We start from the raw sequence: 19,564 nt of genomic DNA, 5'->3' as shown, positions 1-19,564 counted from the left end.
CTTTATAGTATCAGTGGAGTAGATAACTGCATTTGTGAGGCCAATAACATTATAGATATATATGTTCTTCAGGGGAGTCTACCGGGGCGCCCTGATGTTCAGCCTTTAACCTAAACCAACGGTATATTCTGATAAGACTCCTTAAAGAGCAGAGACTCAGATCTGTAACGAGTTTAACGTTGAACAACAGTGTAAAACATATTTATGTGTTTTTATATAAATGTACTGAAACTGATCAGACCACATGAACACGGATACTGGGAGCTCTGGGAGCTCTGGGAGACCATGACGTACAAGAGGAAACAATAGAGGACAGAGTGACGGATCTCACCAGTAGAATATCTTTGATGGCTTCAGACAGAGTCTGAATAATCACATTAACACTACGACCACATCTACATGCATTACATACTGTATGATGCTTCTGCCCTTATTCTGAAGAAGACAATATTCATGTGACAGGTGTCAGTCAGGTGTCAGTCAGGTGTCAGACTGGTGTCAGACTGGTGTCAGACTGGTGTCAGTCAGGTGTCAGTCAGGTGTCAGACTGGTGTCAGACTGGTGTCAGACAGGTGTCAGACTGGTGTCAGACAGGTGTCAGTCAGGTGTCAGTCAGGTGTCAGTCAGGTGTCAGACTGGTGTCAGTCAGGTGTCAGTCAGGTGTCAGACTGGTGTCAGACTGGTGTCAGTCAGGTGTCAGTCAGGTGTCAGTCAGGTGTCAGACTGGTGTCAGTCAGGTGTCAGCCAGGTGTCAGACTGGTGTCAGTCAGGTGTCAGACTGGTGTCAGTCAGGTGTCAGACTGGTGTCAGTCAGGTGTCAGTCAGGTGTCAGACTGGTGTCAGACTGGTGTCAGACAGGTGTCAGACTGGTGTCAGACAGGTGTCAGTCAGGTGTCAGTCAGGTGTCAGTCAGGTGTCAGACTGGTGTCAGTCAGGTGTCAGTCAGGTGTCAGACTGGTGTCAGACTGGTGTCAGTCAGGTGTCAGTCAGGTGTCAGTCAGGTGTCAGACTGGTGTCAGTCAGGTGTCAGCCAGGTGTCAGACTGGTGTCAGTCAGGTGTCAGACTGGTGTCAGTCAGGTGTCAGACTGGTGTCAGTCAGGTGTCAGACTGGTGTCAGACTGGTGTCAGTCTGGTGTCAGTCAGGTGTCAGACTGGTGTCAGACTGGTGTCAGTCAGGTGTCAGTCAGGTGTCAGTCAGGTGTCAGTCAGGTGTCAGACTGGTGTCAGTCAGGTGTCAGTCAGGTGTCAGACTGGTGTCAGACTGGTGTCAGTCAGGTGTCAGACTGGTGTCAGTCAGGTGTCAGACTGGTGTCAGACTGGTGTCAGTCAGGTGTCAGTCAGGTGTCAGACTGGTGTCAGACTGGTGTCAGTCAGGTGTCAGTCAGGTGTCAGTCAGGTGTCAGACTGGTGTCAGTCAGGTGTCAGTCAGGTGTCAGACTGGTGTCAGTCAGGTGTCAGTCAGGTGTCAGTCAGCTGTCAGTCAGGTGTCGGGTGTCAGGTGTGCGTACTGAGCGTGCTCAGACTGACCTCGGTGAAGCCCGTCTCCAGGCTCCTGAAGTCCAGGATGAAGCGTAGCTCCTGAGTCTTGGCGTTGGACAGAGTCACCAGGCGGTGCAGCAGCTCGTCCACCTTGTCGTACAGCGTCCCCACCGCCTCCACCGCCACCCGGTAGTCTGCGGTCGTGCCGACGGCGCCCTCCTCTCTGCGGAGCCGCGATAGCGAGGCTCCGCCCTCCTGCTGCAGCTGCACCAATCGGCCGTCTTCCAGGATGCTACGCATCACCGCCTGGTACCTGGACAGCAGCAGCTCGGCATCCTGGGAAAGAGAGAGAGAGAGAGAGAGAGAGAGAGGGGTGTGTTGAGTGACTGAATGTTTATGTGATTATATATTTATATTTTAGATTCATATGTTGGTTGGTTGGTTGGTTGGTTGGTTGTGTGTGTGTGTGTGTGTGTGTGTCACCTCAGCAGCAGCAGGTAGAGGTGTGGTCTGCAGGATGTTGATGGTTTTCTGCAGCAGCTTGATGACGTCTTCACACTGATTGGTCAGCTGCTCCACTCTCTGATGACACACACCACAAACAACTACAGGTTGTTATACTACAACTACATATACTATATAACTACATATACTATAGAACTAGTTATACTATATAACTACATATACTATAGAACTAGTTATACTATATAACTACATATACTATAGAACTACATATACTATAGAACTAGTTATACTATATAACTACATATACTATAGAACTACATATACTATAGAACTAGTTATACTATAGAACTAGTTATACTATATAACTACATATACTATATAACTACATATACTATATAACTAGTTATACTATAGAACTACATATACTATAGAACTACATATACTACAGAACTAGTTATACTATAGAACTACATATACTATAGAACTAGTTATACTATAGAACTAGTTATACTATAGAACTACATATACTATAGAACTAGTTATACTATAGAACTACATATACTATATAACTAGTTATACTATAGAACTAGTTATACTATAGAACTACATATACTATAGAACTAGTTATACTATATAACTAGTTATACTATAGAACTACATATACTATAGAACTAGTTATACTATAGAACTACATATACTATAGAACTAGTTATACTATATAACTAGTTATACTATAGAACTACATATACTATAGAACTAGTTATACTATAGAACTAGTTATACTATAGAACTACATATACTATAGAACTAGTTATACTATAGAACTACATATACTATATAACTCTATATAACTAGTTATACTATAGAACTAGTTATACTATAGAACTACATATACTATATAACTAGTTATACTATAGAACTAGTTATACTATAGAACTACATATACTATATAACTAGTTATACTATAGAACTACATATACTATAGAACTAGTTATACTATAGAACTACATATACTATATAACTAGTTATACTATAGAACTACATATACTATAGAACTAGTTATACTATATAACTAGTTATACTATAGAACTACATATACTATAGAACTAGTTATACTATAGAACTACATATACTATAGAACTAGTTATACTATATAACTAGTTATACTATAGAACTAGTTATACTATAGAACTACATATACTATATAACTAGTTATACTATAGAACAAGTTATACTATAGAACTACATATACTATAGAACTAGTTATACTATAGAACTACATATACTATAGAACTAGTTATACTATAGAACTACATATACTATAGAACTAGTTATACTATAGAACTACATATACTATATAACTAGTTATACTATAGAACTACATATACTATAGAACTAGTTATACTATATAACTAGTTATACTATAGAACTACATATACTATAGAACTAGTTATACTATAGAACTACATATACTATATAACTAGTTATACTATAGAACTACATATACTATAGAACTAGTTATACTATAGAACTACATATACTATATAACTAGTTATACTATAGAACTACATATACTATAGAACTAGTTATACTATAGAACTACATATACTATAGAACTAGTTATACTATATAACTAGTTATACTATAGAACTACATATACTATAGAACTAGTTATACTATAGAACTAGTTATACTATAGAACTACATATACTATAGAACTAGTTATACTATAGAACTACATATACTATAGAACTACATATACTATAGAACTAGTTATACTATAGAACTACATATACTATATAACTACATATACTATATAACTAGTTATACTATAGAACTACATATACTATAGAACTACATATACTACAGAACTAGTTATACTATAGAACTACATATACTATAGAACTAGTTATACTATAGAACTAGTTATACTATAGAACTACATATACTATAGAACTAGTTATACTATAGAACTACATATACTATAGAACTAGTTATACTATAGAACTACATATACTATAGAACTAGTTATACTATATAACTAGTTATACTATAGAACTACATATACTATAGAACTAGTTATACTATAGAACTAGTTATACTATAGAACTACATATACTATAGAACTACATATGCTATAGAACTAGTTATACTATAGAACTACATATACTATATAACTAGTTATATAGTATAACTAGTTATACTATATAACTAGTTACATATACTATATAACTAGTTATACTATAGAACTAGTTATACTATATAACTAGTTATACTATAGAACTAGTTATACTATAGAACTACATATACTATAGAACTAGTTATACTATAGAACTACATATACTATAGAACTAGTTATACTATAGAACTAGTTATACTATAGAACTAGTTATACTATAGAACTAGTTATACTATAGAACTACATATACTATAGAACTAGTTATACTATAGAACTAGTTATACTATAGAACTACATATACTATATAACTACATATACTATAGAACTACATATACTATAGAACTAGTTATACTATAGAACTACATATACTATAGAACTAGTTATACTATAGAACTACATATACTATAGAACTAGTTATACTATAGAACTACATATACTATAGAACTACATATGCTATAGAACTAGTTATACTATAGAACTACATATACTATATAACTAGTTATATAGTATAACTAGTTATACTATATAACTAGTTTACATATACTATATAACTAGTTATACTATAGAACTAGTTATACTATATAAACTAGTTATACTATAGAACTAGTTATACTATAGAACTACATATACTATAGAACTAGTTATACTATAGAACTACATATACTATAGAACTAGTTATACTATAGAACTAGTTATACTATAGAACTAGTTATACTATAGAACTAGTTATACTATAGAACTACATATACTATAGAACTAGTTATACTATAGAACTAGTTATACTATAGAACTACATATACTATATAAACTACATATACTATAGAACTACATATACTATAGAACTAGTTATACTATAGAACTACATACTATAGAACTAGTTATACTATAGAACTACATATACTATAGAACTAGTTATACTATAGAACTACATATACTATAGAACTACATATGCTATAGAACTAGTTATACTATAGAACTACATATACTATATAACTAGTTATATAGTATAACTAGTTATACTATATAACTAGTTACATATACTATATAACTAGTTATACTATAGAACTAGTTATACTATATAACTAGTTATACTATAGAACTAGTTATACTATAGAACTACATATACTATAGAACTAGTTATACTATAGAACTACATATACTATAGAACTAGTTATACTATAGAACTAGTTATACTATAGAACTAGTTATACTATAGAACTACATATACTATAGAACTAGTTATACTATAGAACTAGTTATACTATAGAACTACATATACTATATAACTACATATACTATAGAACTACATATACTATAGAACTAGTTATACTATAGAACTACATATACTATATAACTAGTTATACTATAGAACAGGGGTCACCAACGCGGTGCCCGCGGGCAACAGGTCGCCCGTAAGGACTAGATGAGTCGCGCGCTGGCCTGTTCTAAAAATAGCTCAAATAGCAGCACTTACCAGTGAGCTGCCTCTATTTTTTTTAAATTTTATTTATTTTATTTTTTTGCTATTGTTGTTTAAATCAGACTTGCATGTAACTTACAAATGACAACATATATATATAAAAACACTTAAAATTTAAAATGTTTTTTGTGTTTAATATAAATGAACTCTGACCTAGTATAGTTCAAAGGTCAGTATTGTGCGCATGACCAAAACGTAGCGTTTGTTGCGCTCATACAAACAAGCTAGCAGACGCAACGAAAATGAGGAGAAGAGTTACCCCAAAAAATGGCAGAAAAAAGAAAGAAAACATATCATTTTCACGACGAATGGGAGGTAGAGTTTTTTTTTTTACCACTGTGAAAGGATCCTGCGTGTGTCTCATTTGCGGGGCAACTGTGGCGATAGCAAAGCGGCACAATGTGGAGAGACATTTCACTACATGTCACACAAGCTACCATGCTAACTACCCACCGGGCAGCGCACTGCGAGCAGAAAAAGCCCGCGAGTTAAAGGCAGCTTTGTGCAAACAGCAGTCTTTTTTCACTAGACCGGTTAAAAACTCCCAAAAAGCAACCGAAGCCTCGTTTAGAGCTACGCAATTCTTGATGAAGAAAAAGAAGGCATTTACAGACGGGGAGGTTGTCAAAGAAGCAATGATGATAATTGCTAAAACTGTGCTTGAAGACGAGAAGTATGGAACCGATGTACTCTCCAGTCTCTCCAATGTTCAACTCGGGGCAACTACAATGGTAAGAAGAGTGTCGATGATGTCTGGGAACTTGGCCGACCAGCTGGACCGTGATCTGGCGAGGTGCCAGTGGTTCAGCATCCAGTGTGACGAGTCGGTGGACAGCAGCAGTACGGCTCAGCTGATGGTCTTTATCCGGATGGTGTTTGATGATTTCTCCACAAAAGAAGAACTTCTGACACTACTGCCCCTGAAGACAACTACGAGGGGAGTTGACATTTATAACGCAGTGAAGGAGTTTTTGTGGAAAAAAAGGTGCCGCTGGAAAAGCTGGTATCAGTGACTACGGATGGGGCTCCTGCTATGATCGGCCGACACACAGGATTCGTTGCTCACTGTAAAGCTGACCCAGAGTTCCCAAACTTTCTGCAGTACCACTGCATCATACACCAGCAGGCCTTATGTGCAAAAGTGATCTGCTTTGAGCACGTAATGACTCCCGTCGTGAAGATCATAAACAGCATCCGCTCCAGAGCTAAACAGCACAGAACATTCAAGGTACTTTTGGAGGAGCTGTCAGCTGAATATGATGACCTGCTACTACACACAGAAATCCGATGGCTCAGCAGGGGACGAATTTTGCAACGTTTTTTGTCACTTTTGGGTGAAATCAAAGAGTTCATGCAGTCCAGAGGTGAGGACACCGTGCTGCTGGAGGACACTGAGTGGATACTTGACCTTGCATTTTTAACGGACATTACTGGGAAACTGAACAGTTTGAACTGTGAGCTGCAAGGCAAAGGTAAAACTGTCGCCGATATGATAAGTGCTTTAAATGCATTTAAAGCTAAGATGAACCTTTTCTCTGTGCATTTACAGAGAAAAAAGTGCTGCACTTTCCCTCTGTGCAGATGGTGCTGAAAGACAATGCTTCTGCATCTGAGGCTTTTGACAAAGTTGCAGAAAAGTACTCTCAGGTCATAAACAGAGTTGGGCAAGAGTTTGAGAACAGGTTTTGTGACCTGGATCAGCTTGAGCCATGTGTGTCGTTCATTTCTAATCCTTTCATGAACGTGGACATATCATGTATTGCTGAGCAGTTAAGTGCAACATTCAGCCTGGATGCTGAACAGGTGGAGATTGAAATTGTAACACTGCAAAATGACCTCCACCTCAAAGCCCATCAGGCTGCACCAAACTTTTGGTGCCTTCTTGACACAGAAAAGTACAGTGGTGTATGCGCAGCAGCTATGAAGGTTGCAAGCCTGTTTGGTTCAACTTATCTTTGTGAATCAGCCTTTTCTGACATGAACTTCATCAAGAACAAACACAGAACACGCCTCACTGATGCACATCTGCAAGACTCACTCAGAGTTGCAGTGTCAAGTTACACACCAGAGTACAACACACTGGTTAACAGCATGCAATGCCAGGCTTCCCACTAACTGACAAAGAAACAGATAACAGATTTGGTATCCAGTTCAAAGTGTGACATGATTTATTTAAAAATTTGAGAGTTGATTTTTGTATTTTACATGAGTTATTATTTGTACAAACATGGTGCAAAGTAATTCATGATTTGTTAAAAAATGTTAGTGGCTAGCTAGTTAAATGGGATATTGTGATTTCACAAGACTGTCGTAGAAGTGATCATTTTCAAATGTTTGAAAAATTTGAAAAACATGTGCACTTAGAGAAAATATAAAAATAAAGTGTTGCATATTGATATTTATCTGTTTCTATATATTTGTTGTGAGAAATCATTAACATGATCAGTGTTTTCACAAAGATAAATATCATTAATTATTAATAATAACATAGAGTTAAAGGTAAATTGAGCAAATTGGCTATTTCTGGCAATTTATTTAAGTGTGTATCAAACTGGTAGCCCTTCGCATTAATCAGTACCCAAGAAGTAGCTCTTGGTTTCAAAAAGGTTGGTGACCCCTGCTATAGAACTACATATACTATAGAACTAGTTATACTATAGAACTAGTTATACCATAGAACTACATATACTATAGAACTAGTTATACTATAGAACTACATATACTGTAGAACTAGTTATACTATAGAACTACATATACTATAGAACTAGTTATACTATAGAACTACATATACTATAGAACTAGTTATACTATAGAACTACATATACTATAGAACTAGTTATACTATATAACTACATATACTATATAACTACATATACTATAGAACTAGTTATACTATAGAACTACATATACTATAGAACTAGTTATACTATAGAACTACATATACTATAGAACTACATATACTATAGAACTAGTATACTATAGGAACTACATATACTATATAACTACATATAATATAGAACTAGTTATACTATATAACTACATATACTATAGAACTAGTTATACTATAGAACTACATATACTATAGAACTACATATACTATAGAACTAGTTATATATATAACTACTATATACTATATAACTACATATACTATAGAATCTAGTTATACTATATAACTACATATACTATAGAACTAGTTATACTATAGAATACATCTACTATAGAAACTAACATATACTATATAACTAGTTATACTATATAACTACATATACTATAGAACTACATATACTATATAACTACATATACTATAGAACTACATATACTATAGAACTACATATACTATAGAACTAGTTATACTATATAACTATATATACTATAGAACTACATATACTATAGAACTACATATACTATATAACTAGTTATACTATATAACTACATATACTATAGAACTAGTTATACTATAGAACTACATATACTATAGAACTACATATACTATATAACTAGTTATACTATATAACTACATATACTATATAACTACATATACTATAGAACTACATATACTATATAACTAGTTATACTATATAACTACATATACTATAGAACTAGTTATACTATATAACTACATATACTATATAACTACATATACTATAGAACTAGTTATACTATAGAACTAGTTATACTATATAACTACATATACTATATAACTACATATACTATATAACTACATATACTATAGAACTACATATACTATATAACTAGTTATACTATATAACTACATATACTATAGAACTACATATACTATAGAACTAGTTATACGATAGAACTAGTTATACTATAGAACTAGTTATACGATAGAACTAGTTATACTATATAACTACATATACTATAGAACTAGTTATACTATAGAACTACATATACTATAGAACTAGTTATACTATAGAACAACATATACTATATAACTAGTTATACTATAGAACTAGTTATACTATAGAACTACATATACTATAGAAACTAGTTATACTATATAGAACTACATATACTATAGCACTACATATACTATAGAACTAGTTATACTATAGAACTACATATACTATAGAACTAGTTATACTATAGATACTACATATACTATATAACTAGTTATACTATAGAAACTAGTTATACTATAGAACTACATATACTATAGAACTAGTTATACTATAGAACTAGTTATACTATAGAAACTACATATACTATAGAAACTACATATACTATAGAACTAGTTATACTATAGAACTACATATACTATAGAACTAGTTATACTATATAACTAGTTATACTATAGAACTACATATACTATAGAACTAGTTATACTATAGAACTACATATACTATAGAACTACATATGCTATAGAACTAGTTATACTATAGAACTACATATACTATATAACTAGTTATATAGTATAACTAGTTATACTATATAACTAGTTACATATACTATATAACTAGTTATACTATAGAACTAGTTACACTATATAACTAGTTATACTATAGAACTACATATACTATAGAACTAGTTATACTATAGAACTACATATACTATAGAACTAGTTATACTATAGAACTACATATACTATAGAACTAGTTATACTATAGGACTAGTTATACTATAGAACTACATATACTATAGAACTAGTTATACTATAGAACTAGTTATACTATAGAACTACATATACTATATAACTACATATACTATAGAACTAGTTATACTATAGAACTACATATACTATAGAACTAGTTATACTATAGAACTACATATACTATAGAACTAGTTATACTATATAACTATATATACTATAGAACTACATATACTGTAGAACTACATATACTATATAACTAGTTATACTATATAACTACATATACTATAGAACGAGTTTATACTATAGAATACTACATTATACTATAGAATACTACATTATACTACATTATACTAGTTATACTATATAACTCCATATACTATATACTACTATACTATAGAAACTCCATTATACTATATAACTAGTTTATACTATATAACTACATATACTATTAGAACTAGTTTATACTATATAACTACCTATACTATATAACTACATATACTATAGCAACTAGTTATACTATAGACACTATTTATACTATTATAACTACATATACTATATAACTACATATACTATATAACTACATATACTATAGAACTACATATCCTATATAACTAGTTATACTATATAACTACATATACTATAGCACTAGTACACTATCTAACTACATATTACTATATACTAACATATACTATAGAACATCGTTATACGAAGAATAGAACTAGTTATACTATATAACTACATATACTATAGAACTAGTTATACTATAGAACTACATATACTACTATAACTAGTTATACTATAGAACTACAGATACTAATAGAACTATTTATCACGTATAGAACTTACTATATACTATGAGAACTAACCGATACTATAGACCTAGTTATACTATGAGAACAACCATATACTATATAACTAGTTATACTATAAGAACTAGTTTATACTATAGAACTATACATATACTATCAGAACTAGTATACTATAGAACTACATATACTATAGAAACTAAATATACTATAGAACTAGTATACTATAGAACTACATATACTATAGAACTAGTTATACTATAGAACTAACATATACTATATAACTAGTTATACTATAGAAACTAGTTATACTATAGAACTACATATACTATAGAACTAGTTATACTATAGAACTAGTTATACTATAGAACTACATATACTATATAACTAGTTATACTATAGAAACAGTTATACTATAGAACTACATATACTATAGAACTAGTTATACTATAGAACTACATATACTATAGAACTAGTTATACTATATAACTAGTTATACTATAGAACTACATATACTATAGAACTAGTTATACTATAGAACTACATATACTATAGAACTAGTTATACTATAGAACTACATATACTATAGAACTACATATGCTATAGAACTAGTTATACTATATAACTAGTTATATAGTATAACTAGTTATACTATATAACTAGTTACATATACTATATAACTAGTTATACTATAGAACTAGTTACACTATATAACTAGTTATACTATAGAACTACATATACTATAGAACTAGTTATACTATAGAACTACATATACTATAGAACTAGTTATACTATAGAACTACATATACTATAGGACTAGTTATACTATAGAACTACATATACTATAGAACTAGTTATACTATAGAACTAGTTATACTATAGAACTACATATACTATATAACTACATATACTATAGAACTAGTTATACTATAGAACTACATATACTATAGAACTAGTTATACTATAGAACTAGTTATACCATAGAACTACATATACTATAGAACTACATATACTATAGAACTAGTTATACTATAGAACTACATATACTGTAGAACTAGTTATACTATAGAACTACATATACTATAGAACTAGTTATACTATAGAACTACATATACTATAGAACTAGTTATACTATAGAACTACATATACTATAGAACTAGTTATACTATATAACTACATATACTATATAACTACATATACTATAGAACTAGTTATACTATAGAACTACATATACTATAGAACTAGTTATACTATAGAACTACATATACTATAGAACTACATATACTATAGAACTAGTTATACTATAGAACTACATATACTATATAACTACATATACTATAGAACTAGTTATACTATATAACTACATATACTATAGAACTAGTTATACTATAGAACTACATATACTATATAACTACATATACTATAGAACTAGTTATATTATATAACTACATATACTATATAACTACATATACTATAGAACTAGTTATACTATATAACTACATATACTATAGAACTAGTTATACTATAGAACTACATATACTATAGAACTACATATACTATATAACTAGTTATACTATATAACTACATATACTATAGAACTACATATACTATATAACTACATATACTATAGAATACTACATTATACTATAGAATACTACATATACTATAGAACTAGTTATACTATATAACTATATATACTATAGAACTACATATACTATAGAACTACATATACTATATAACTAGTTATACTATATAACTACATATACTATAGAACTAGTTATACTATAGAACTACATATACTATAGAACTACATATACTATATAACTAGTTATACTATATAACTACATATACTATATAACTACATATACTATAGAACTACATATACTATATAACTAGTTATACTATATAACTACATATACTATAGAACTAGTTATACTATATAACTACATATACTATATAACTACATATACTATAGAACTAGTTATACTATAGAACTAGTTATACTATATAACTACATATACTATATAACTACATATACTATATAACTACATATACTATAGAACTACATATACTATATAACTAGTTATACTATATAACTACATATACTATAGAACTAGTTATACTATATAACTACATATACTATATAACTACATATACTATAGAAACTAGTTATCCGATAGAACTAGTTATACTATTATAACTACATATACTATAGAACTAGTTATACTATAGAACTACATATACTATATAACTAGTTATACTATAGAACTACATATACTATAGAACTAGTTATACTATAGAACTACATATACTATAGAACTACATATACTATAGAACTAGTTATACTATAGAACAACATATACTATATAACTAGTTATACTATAGAACTAGTTATACTATAGAACTACATATACTATAGAACTAGTTATACTATAGAACTACATATACTATAGAACTAGTTATACTATAGAACTACATATACTATATAACTAGTTATACTATAGAACTAGTTATACTATAGAACTACATATACTATAGAACTAGTTATACTATAGAACTAGTTATACTATAGAACTACATATACTATATAACTAGTTATACTATAGAACTAGTTATACTATAGAACTACATATACTATAGAACTAGTTATACTATAGAACTACATATACTATAGAACTAGTTATACTATATAACTAGTTATACTATAGAACTACATATACTATAGAACTAGTTATACTATAGAACTACATATACTATAGAACTAGTTATACTATAGAACTACATATACTATAGAACTACATATGCTATAGAACTAGTTATACTATAGAACTACATATACTATATAACTAGTTATATAGTATAACTAGTTATACTATATAACTAGTTACATATACTATATAACTAGTTATACTATAGAACTAGTTACACTATATAACTAGTTATACTATAGAACTACATATACTATAGAACTAGTTATACTATAGAACTACATATACTATAGAACTAGTTATACTATAGAACTACATATACTATAGAACTAGTTATACTATAGAACTAGTTATACTATAGAACTACATATACTATAGGACTAGTTATACTATAGAACTACATATACTATAGAACTAGTTATACTATAGAACTAGTTATACTATAGAACTACATATACTATATAACTACATATACTATAGAACTAGTTATACTATAGAACTACATATACTATAGAACTAGTTATACTATAGAACTAGTTATACCATAGAACTACATATACTATAGAACTACATATACTATAGAACTAGTTATACTATAGAACTACATATACTGTAGAACTAGTTATACTATAGAAACTACATATACTTATAGAACTAGTTATACTATAGAACTACATATACTATAGAACTAGTTTATACTATAGAACTACATATACTATAGAACTAGTTATACTATATAACTACATATACTATATAACTACATATACTATAGAACTAGTTATACTATAGAACTACATATACTATAGAACTAGTTATACTATAGAACTACATATACTATAGAACTACATATACTATAGAACTAGTTATACTATAGAACTACATATACTATATAACTACATATACTATAGAACTAGTTATACTATATAACTACATATACTATAGAACTAGTTATACTATAGAACTACATATACTATATAACTACATATACTATAGAACTACATATACTATAGAACTAGTTATATTATATAACTACATATACTATATAACTACATATACTATAGAACTAGTTATACTATATAACTACATATACTATAGAACTAGTTATACTATAGAACTACATATACTATAGAACTACATATACTATATAACTAGTTATACTATATAACTACATATACTATAGAACTACATATACTATATAACTACATATACTATAGAACTACATATACTATAGAACTAGTTATACTATATAACTATATATACTATAGAACTACATATACTATAGAACTACATATACTATATAACTAGTTATACTATATAACTACATATACTATAGAACTAGTTATACTATAGAACTACATATACTATAGAACTAGTTATACTATATAACTACATATACTATAGAACTACATATACTATATAACTAGTTATACTATATAACTACATGTACTATAGAACTAGTTATACTATATAACTACATATACTATATAACTACATATACTATAGAACTAGTTATACTATAGAACTAGTTATACTATATAACTACATATACTATATAACTATATATACTATATAACTACATATACTATAGAACTACATATACTATATAACTAGTTATACTATATAACTACATATACTATAGAACTAGTTATACTATATAACTACATATACTATATAACTACATATACTATAGAACTAGTTATACTATAGAACTAGTTATACTATATAACTACATATACTATAGAACTAGTTATACTATAGAACTAGTTATACTATATAACTACATATACTATATAACTACATATACTATAGAACTAGTTATACTATAGAACTACATATACTATAGAACTAGTTATACTATATAACTACATATACTATATAACTACATATACTATAGAACTAGTTATACTATAGAACTACATATACTATAGAACTACATATACTATAGAACTAGTTATACTATAGAACTACATATACTATATAACTACATATACTATAGAACTACATATACTATAGAACTAGTTATATTATATAACTACATATACTATATAACTACATATACTATAGAACTAGTTATACTATATAACTACATATACTATAGAACTAGTTATACTATAGAACTACATATACTATAGAACTACATATACTATATAACTAGTTATACTATATAACTACATATACTATAGAACTACATATACTATATAACTACATATACTATAGAACTACATATACTATAGAACTAGTTATACTATATAACTATATATACTATAGAACTACATATACTATATAACTAGTTATACTATATAACTACATATACTATAGAACTAGTTATACTATAGAACTACATATACTATAGAACTACATATACTATATAACTAGTTATACTATATAACTACATATACTATATAACTACATATACTATATAACTACATATACTATATAACTAGTTATACTATATAACTACATATACTATAGAACTAATTATACTATATAACTACATATACTATATAACTACATATACTATAGAACTAGTTATACTATAGAACTAGTTATACTATATAACTACATATACTATATAACTACATATACTATAGAACTACATATACTATATAACTAGTTATACTATATAACTACATATACTATAGAACTAGTTATACTATATAACTACATATACTATATAACTACATACACTATAGAACTAGTTATACTATAGAACTAGTTATACTATATAACTACATATACTATAGAACTAGTTATACTATATAACTACATATACTATAGAACTAGTTATACTATAGAACTAGTTATACTGTATAACTAGTTCTATAGTATAGAACTAGTTCTATAATATAACTGGATACCCCCGCTCACTGCTTGACCTCTACTAGAATAAGACCAAAGGTTTTACCCTTTTGGAAAAAATGTCAAACATTGTGTGTACCCTGGACTTCTAGGATGTTTATATAGTGTGTGTGTTAATGTGTTGATGTGTGTTGAGGACTGACCGATCTGAAGCAGAGCCAGCTGATCTGACTGAAGCTGAACGAACCTCCCGACTCCACAGGAAGCTGCTGGAGAACCACCAACTTCTGGAGCGCCTTCAGAGAGCTCAGCACCTCCACCTGCACCACAAACACACACACAGATAACACACACATAACAGGTGATCATACAGAGTGATCAGGTGACCAGGTGATGAGGTGTTACCTGTGGGGCAGCATGTCTGTCCAGACGTAGAGGTGAGTCCTTGTTGACCAGCAGTAACACGGAGTGGACGGAGCCTGGTAGGTTGTCCTGAGAGATGGACCAGGTGGTTAAAGACGTTTTCATATCAGGTATGACTGATTGGACATTTTTCATATTTTTGGATATTTTTCCGACTTTTTAAAGATTTTTTTCCAACTTTTTTCAAACATTTTTCCCAACTTTTTTTCAGACATTTTTCAAACATTTTTCCGACTTTTTTTCCAACTTTTTTTCCAACTTTTTTTCCGACTTTTTTCAAACATTTTTCCGACTTTTTTTCTGACATTTTTTAAAAAAAAATTTCAGATTTTTTAAATATTTTTTTCAAACATTTTTCAAACATTTAGGATTTTTTTCAAACATTTTTCCCGACTTTTTTCCGACTTTTTTTCCGACATTTTTTCCAACTTTTTTCCAACTTTTTTCCGACTTTTTTCAAATATTTTTACGACTTTTTTTCTGACATTTTTTTAAAAAAAATATTTCAGATTTTTTAAATATTTTTTTCAAACATTTTTCAAACATTTAGGATGTTTTTCAAACATTTTTCCGACTTTTTTTCTGACATTTTTCCGACTTTTTAAAGATTTTTTTCAAAGATTTTTCAAACATTTTCCGACTTTTTTTCCAACTTTTTTCTCTGAAATCTTTCCATCTTTTTTTCCCAACTTTTTTTCAGACATTTTTCAAACATTTTTCAGATTTTTTTCAAACACTTTCCAGACATTTTTCCAACTTTTTTTTCAAGCATTTTTCCGACTTTTTAAGATTTTTTTCAAACATTTTTCAAAAAACTTTTTCAAACATTTTTCAAAAAAAATTTTCAAACATTTTTCAAAAAAAATTTTCAAACATTTTTCAGACTTTTTTTTAGATTTTTTTCAAAAAAATTTCAGACTTTTTAATATTTTTTTCAAACATTTTTTAACTTTTTTAAGATTTTTTTCAGACATTTTTCCCGACGTTTTTCAGACATTTTTCCGACTTTTAAATATTTTTTTCAAACATTTTTCAAACATTTAGGATTTTTTTCAAACATTTTTCCCGACTTTTTTTCCGACCTTTTTTTCCGTCATTTTTCAAACATTTTCCGACTTTTTTCCAACTTTTTTTCCAACTTTTTTCTCTGAAATTTTTCCATCTTTTTTTCCCAACTTTTTTTCAGACATTTTTCAAACATTTTTCAGATTTTTTTCAAACACTTTCCAGACATTTTTCCAACTTTTTTTTCAGACATTTTTTCAAACATTTTCCCGACTTTTTAAGATTTTTTTCAAACATTTTTCAAAAAAAATTTTCAAACATTTTTCAGACTTTTTTTTAGATTTTTTTCAAAAAAATTTCAGACTTTTTAAGATTTTTTTCAAACATTTTTTAAACTTTTTTAAGATTTTTTTCAGAAATTTTTCCCGACTTTTTTCCGACCTTTTTTCCGACTTTTTTCTCTGAAATTTTTTCTACTTTTTTTCCGACTTTTTTCCAACTTTTTTTCCGACATTTTTCAAAATTTTTCCCGACCTTTTTTCAGACATTTTTCCGACTTTTTAAAGATTTTTCAAACATTTTCCGACTTTTGTCCAACCTTTTTTCCGACTTTTTTCTCTGAAATTTTTCCAACTTTTTTTCCGACTTTTTTCCAACTTTTCTAAGATTTTCTTCAAACATTTTTCCGACATTTTTCTGACTTTTTTCCCAACATTTTTCAGAAATTATCAAACATTTTTCTGACTTTTTTGGACATTTTCTGACTTTTTTTTCGGGTTAGCAGGATCTTCACTCCAGCTTTAAAACTGAGGCGCTACAACCTGAAAATCACCAGTTGAGTTAATGCGTTAAAATGAATTTGTGTTAAGGCGTTATTATCGTGTTGACTTTGACAGCCCTACTGAATATTTAGTTCATATTTAATTAATATTAGTTAATATTAGTTCATGTTCATCCAACCCGCTGGTGTGTTCATGTTCCCGGGCGGTTCTGGTCCAGACTCACCTGCAGGGACCGGAGGGCGGAGAACATCATGGGGACAGGAGCAGCTCTACGGGCGTCCACCAGCACCGTCAGCCCCAACGCCGCCACCTCCTTCCTGTTCCACACAGACAGGAAGTGATGTCAGAGGAGGAGGAGGAGGGACACTCTACAGTAACCTGAGACAGACCTGGAAGGGGGGGGGTCCTACCTGAGGGTGGAGGTGTAGTAGAGCAGGAGGCGCAGCAGCTCGGCGCTGTCACAGTCCGGGTTGGACCACACGGTGCTCCTGGTGCACACCGTCAGCAGAGCCCGACCGCTCCGGTCTCTGGTTCCTGCAGAGAGACAGGAGGTTACACTACACCTGGACCTGGTTCTGGTTCTGGTTCTGGGTTCAGGTCTACATGAGGGGTTTGTCTCACCAGGCAGACAGAGAGCTCCAGAGCTCAGCAGCACACTGTAGAAACTGGACTGGGAGGACCGGGAGGACTGGGTGAGCCGTACTGGGACTGCCTGGTGCAGCTGTGGAGAGAATGCTGGTGGTTCTGGTTCTGTTGGACCGGGACCAGAAGGTCTGCTGAGGCCTGTGGAGAGAGGACACACACACACACACTGACAGCTTGTAC

General features: G+C 30.2%; 1 protein-coding gene across 8 annotated transcripts in view; it reads right to left on the bottom strand.

The window, feature by feature from the left end:
* plekhg4 (pleckstrin homology domain containing, family G (with RhoGef domain) member 4) overlaps nucleotides 1-19,564 on the bottom strand; it is a 90,917-nt gene that overhangs the window by 30,380 nt on the left and 40,973 nt on the right. For all 8 annotated transcript variants that reach the window (XR_005206026.1, XM_037763327.1, XM_037763326.1 and 5 more), the window contains 7 exons: nucleotides 19,361-19,522; nucleotides 19,150-19,273; nucleotides 18,963-19,056; nucleotides 16,935-17,021; nucleotides 16,733-16,849; nucleotides 1,964-2,062; nucleotides 1,529-1,816 (listed from right to left, as the gene is read on the bottom strand). Coding sequence is in view for 7 of the 8 variants with exons in the window: in XM_037763327.1 (XP_037619255.1) it covers nucleotides 1,529-1,816; nucleotides 1,964-2,062; nucleotides 16,733-16,849; nucleotides 16,935-17,021; nucleotides 18,963-19,056; nucleotides 19,150-19,273; nucleotides 19,361-19,522 (971 nt within the window). In the remaining variant the exon portion in view is untranslated. The remainder of the gene's footprint in view (nucleotides 1-1,528; nucleotides 1,817-1,963; nucleotides 2,063-16,732; nucleotides 16,850-16,934; nucleotides 17,022-18,962; nucleotides 19,057-19,149; nucleotides 19,274-19,360; nucleotides 19,523-19,564) is intronic.

This window comes from Sebastes umbrosus, unplaced genomic scaffold (genome assembly GCF_015220745.1).
Source record: "Sebastes umbrosus isolate fSebUmb1 unplaced genomic scaffold, fSebUmb1.pri scaffold_80_arrow_ctg1, whole genome shotgun sequence".
NCBI lineage: Eukaryota > Metazoa > Chordata > Actinopteri > Perciformes > Sebastidae > Sebastes > Sebastes umbrosus.
This window is presented reverse-complemented; position numbering and strand designations above follow the sequence as displayed.